The 5,000-nt window shown below is 39.1% G+C and overlaps 1 protein-coding gene across 1 annotated transcript in view; it reads left to right on the forward strand.

Annotated features, from left to right (window-relative positions):
• Nucleotides 1-5,000, forward strand: part of LOC128236961 (uncharacterized) — an 8,135-nt gene that overhangs the window by 2,032 nt on the left and 1,103 nt on the right. The window contains exons 3-7 of the mRNA XM_052952103.1: nt 1-39; nt 645-740; nt 1,132-1,209; nt 1,602-1,649; nt 1,878-5,000. The exon at nt 1-39 is cut by the window's left edge and continues 99 nt beyond it; the exon at nt 1,878-5,000 is cut by the window's right edge and continues 1,103 nt beyond it. Coding sequence (XP_052808063.1) covers nt 1-39; nt 645-740; nt 1,132-1,209; nt 1,602-1,649; nt 1,878-5,000 — 3,384 coding nt within the window. The remainder of the gene's footprint in view (nt 40-644; nt 741-1,131; nt 1,210-1,601; nt 1,650-1,877) is intronic.

Genomic DNA, 5,000 nt, shown 5'->3' on the forward strand with positions numbered 1-5,000 from the left:
GCCCGCGGCCAACCAAGCGGAGCGTGCTAGTAGGCAGGGGTAAGTCTCATTTTACCGTTAATTAAATTTCATGGCCCATATTAACTAATGGCTTGAGTCTGATTTTCGGACTCTGATTCGGCAGCTCAGAAACGCCTTGTTTTGGTTGTAAACATGCTTTTACAGATGCAAAGAGGATTCACTGTGTGGTATCTGTAACAAGTAAATATATTTTACAAGCAGGCATACGACTTTTGTCAATATTAGTTATATTCTAGATATTTTGAAACAATTAAGATTTCACTTTTCTGAGCCCGAATCACAAACTCATTATGTTTTAGAACTTGGTCTGACTGTTGACAACATACACATGGCAATACCAGTATACAACAGAAGCGTTTAAAACAAGCAGTGTCCACATGCGAACAGTTATACACAGAAACGAGTTCACCAGCATATGTTTTTATGTACTTAAAAACAGTCAATCTCAATCCGTGTGTGTTTCTGGGTGTTCATGTTTTTTTGCACATCTTTTATCAAAGAAGACTCTGGTTCAGTTGCCTCAATTTTCCTGGATATATCAGGAATTAACGTATTTACATAGGAAACGGAATCAATCCTGATCATTTTGAATAGCATGTGGTGATAAAAGCTTGATGTTTTAGGTACAGCAAGACTGAGGACGCGACCGGCCAGTACTCCGCTCCGGATGTCGAGCCCGGTAGATGACGTACACACAACACGAAGGTCACTGTCCAGAGGTTGGTATCATATAGCTTAGATTAGACGGCAGTATAAACCACATTCTGTCTTTTCCAAATATGAATATCAGTATCAACAGACCTAGAATTCATAGAAAGTGGAAACATATGGTTTATTGGCAATCTGTCTGTTTTATTATGAATAGCTTCATTTCATCATGCACAAAATGTATGTTAGGTCTTTTATGAAAAGCAACTCCACAGATGAAAAATAATTAACGTCCACGTTATTCTTTACAAATACATGTATGATATCATTTAAACTGCATGTATGTCCACTATAGGTGCGAAGGATTTTTTTTGACATACTCTTACGAGTAAAGATATGGGTGGCCATATAAAGTTGAAGCATGAACAAAAATGGTAAATACATCTTATAGTTATTTTCCAGAGAGTGCGAGAATTCAACAGGGATCTCGGATGGAGGTTATTGAGGAAACAACAGACAAGTCGGAGAAAGTATTATCAAGTAAGACCTTAAGACGTGCACTTTGTATTCTAGAGTTAAGCCCCGTTGGCTCGAACTCACTTGGCTCGAATTCCTCGTTGACTCGAACTAGATGTAAAGTATCAATTTCTTTATGCTGAAGGTTAACTTTCCCGATTGGCTCGATTTTTTCGAGTCTCGAGGAATCTTCGCCGGTCCTTTGCAGTTCAGTCAACGGCCCGGGGTTCGACTGTATGAGCAAAAACCGCTGGGTGTATCAAAATATCATTTAGAATATGTATTGGAGACTTTCAGATATTTCGCGCTCTAAATAAGACATCTAATATAGCGATATAGTATACCCATCTTTTATTTTAAGAATTACGATATAATTATATAAACAAATACCACATAATGCATTTTTATTATTCCAGGTGTCACACAAAACAAAGCTCATGTTAAGATGATAAGGGGTATTGCGCGTACGTATTCATAGACTGCGTTCATCCATTGTGTTACAGATTGTCGTGCATTATTTTGTTATTGAAACACAAAGTTAAGTTAAATATCCTATAAATAAATAATTCCTCTGGTTTCATGAAAAAACAGTGTTTTATGTTCATACATTCGTTGCCTACATTTAGCATGGCTCATTTCGCGACAAAAACATAGTATACGCCTGCTGTTTAAATGATCATTTTTATTGCCAGACTCTACAAAGAAAAAGCTACATTTACATCATGTCTGTCACTCGTCGGCAGAAAAAGACGACAATGGATCGAGAGCTCTTCGTTCCGCTGTTCAAATCGCAAAGGCGCACAATATTGTAATTCTGAGTGGAAAACCGGGTAGCGGTAAAACTCATACCGCTCTTGATTTGCTCACTACTCTAACTGATCCAGATCACGACACCGTTCCACTAATATTTGAAAATCTACAATATATAAAATTGTTACAAGATACATCAGTGCACGCCGTTGTTCTGGTTGACGACTGCTTCGGGACTGGAAAACTGAACAAAATACGTGTGAACCAGTTTAAAGACATTCTGAAGAGCACTACAGAAATGATTAACAAGAAAAGAATAACTCTAGTTTTGACATCTGAAAACGATATACTAGAAGTGCTACGGGACGATTCGAACAGAAATATTCAGTCTTTCATTCAATCAGACAAATACCGCGTTGATTTCGATTCTAACGAATACAAGCTGACAGACAAAGAGAAAATGGATCTGTTATACTTGTACATGCCAAACATTAAGCACCATTCGGTTGACATAGCTCAGCAACTTAATGGCCACCAATGTCAGATTGGATTTCCACTGATGTGTAGTCTCTCTCAGTGTGCAAAAATGGAAAACCTCAGTAATTTCTTCGCAGATCCGTTTCAGTATATTGTTGAGAAGATAAATACATTAAAAGAAGATAATTTCTCGAGTTATGTACTGCTGGTTCTAATACTGATCATGGACAGACACTACCCTGCCTCAGGTCTTAGCAATGTCGACAAGAAACATTTTATGACGCTTCTTCAAATGTACAAACCACTGAAGTGTTCCTATATTGAAGTTTCGAATTCTGTCCAATTGATGAAAGACATGAATTTTATTGTTGAAGATGAGGAAAACTGTCTGCAGTTTTCTCACAGGATTATATTCCTTGCAATTCTCTATACCCTGCTGGACAATGATTTTTCATCCATTTTTGAAATACTGCCTGTCAGTGCTTTCCTAGAAATTCCATTAGTCATAGAAGACAGTGAAGAGACATTTTGCACAGATTTAGATGAAGGAAAATTCAAGAAGACTGTTACAAAACCAATGTGCAGAACATTCGTAGATGTCATACAAAAAGCAATAAAAACTAAGCCAATGCATTTCGAGCAAATCGCTTGTTTAGATGTTTGGGACCAGCAGTTGTTTTTCGATCTTTTTCTCGAAAAGATCAGTTTGGAAATTTGCATGGTACCAGATGAAAACGGCATGGTATTTGCTTCGCACCTACTATGGGCAGATCACTTGAGCGTTATACATAGGTTGGGCGAATCATTGAAGAAGATGAAAGGAAATATCTCGTCAATGCTCGTAGACGGTGTGGCAGATCTTGTTTCCAGTGCGTTGGAGATTAAAGCGAACATAGAATTTACTGCATTTCTCAAATTTTGCACTGAAGGACATAAACAAGTAGTGATGTCTGCCGTTGCAAGCGGGAGCATCGAACTGATTGATTTAGTTTGCAATCCAGTATTTGCTTTATATCCATCAACTACTGATCTTATGAAAATAGCATGTAGAATGGGAAAAGTTGAAATTGCAAAGTACTTAATAGAGAAGACGGATGCCGATATTTTGTCAGGATTGAAAAGACGAAAAGATCAAGCAGGGGAAGCACTCATTCATATAGCTTCAAAGAGTGGTGAAACTGACATACTGCAGTTGTTGGAACAAAATGGTTTTGATATGAAAGTACAAACAAGCGACGGGAATACTATTCTTGATGTAGCTTCGATGTTCGGAAAGACCAGCCTTGTGAGATATATCTGCTCAAAATATCCAACTCTGATAGGATATACAAACAACTTTGGGATGAGTTGCGCACATTATGCTGTTCGTGAAGGGCATTTAGACACTTTTCAGCTTCTTGTATCGATGGGTGCTGATCCAACAATAAAGGTAGACGGCGGAAACACAATGTTCCACCTCGCTGCTGCAAATGGTCACACGAGCATTCTCCGATTCATTTGGGATAAATATGAAAACCTGCAAAATCTTAAAAACGACGAGTCCTTTATGCCACAACAGATAGCGGCTAGAAAAGGAAATATAGAAACTTTATCTTTCTTTCTGAGCCAAGGGGTCGATCCAAATGAGCGCACAGTCGACGGAAGAAGTTTTGTACATTTGGCTGCTTTTAGTGGTCATGTAGAGTTAGTGCAATACTTGTGTATTAAATATCCGAATATGGCTCAGGCAATTGACAGAGATGGGAATTCACCAGCGCATGATGCATCTGCTGGTGGCAGTGTTGATGTACTATCATACCTAGTGGAAAACTTCATTGATCCGTACGTCGTTAGCGCCGATGGCTGCACTTTGCTCCATGAAGCATGCTATTATGGTAATATAGAGAACGTCCAATACTTGTGCAGAAACTTTAAGAATCTCGTATTAACGCGGAGCAACAATGGATACACATGCTGCCATGCCGCATCTCTTGGAGGCTTCGTAGACATCTTGAAGTTTTTGGAAGCTTCCGGAGCGGACTACCTCGGTGTCGCTAAAGACGGTAGTACACTTCTCCATGAAGCAGCATTTGCAGGAAAAGCTAAAATGGTAGAGTTTATTCTCTCATTTCAACCTAATATGGCTCTCGTTAAAAACAAGCGATCCTATCTGCCTAGCCACTTTGCGGCTCAAGAAGGTCATATAGATATTCTACTCAAGTTTATTGAAGTAATGCCTAACAAAATGATGCCGACCACCGAGGAGGGGCAAACATATCTTCACATTGCAGCTTACAACGGAAAGCGGTTAATCATACAAAAAATGTGTGACATGTTTCCAGACATGTTATTGATGGAAGATGTCAATGCTGCACAGGCTTTGCATTATGCTGCCAGAGGAGGATTTGTGAACGTTCTCGAAGATCTTATAGCCAGAGGAAGCAATCCGATGTCTCAGACTGTTTCAGGGAGCACGATACTTCATTTAGCGTCGTTTGATGCCCATCTAGAACTGGTCAACCATATTTGTCGGAAATACCCGTTCTTACTAAATGTATTGGACAACTCAGGACACAACGCCGCGCATTATAGCGCAGGAAGTGGAAATC

The sequence above is a fragment of the Mya arenaria genome, chromosome 6 (genome assembly GCF_026914265.1).
Source record: "Mya arenaria isolate MELC-2E11 chromosome 6, ASM2691426v1".
Taxonomy (NCBI): Eukaryota; Metazoa; Mollusca; class Bivalvia; order Myida; family Myidae; genus Mya; species Mya arenaria.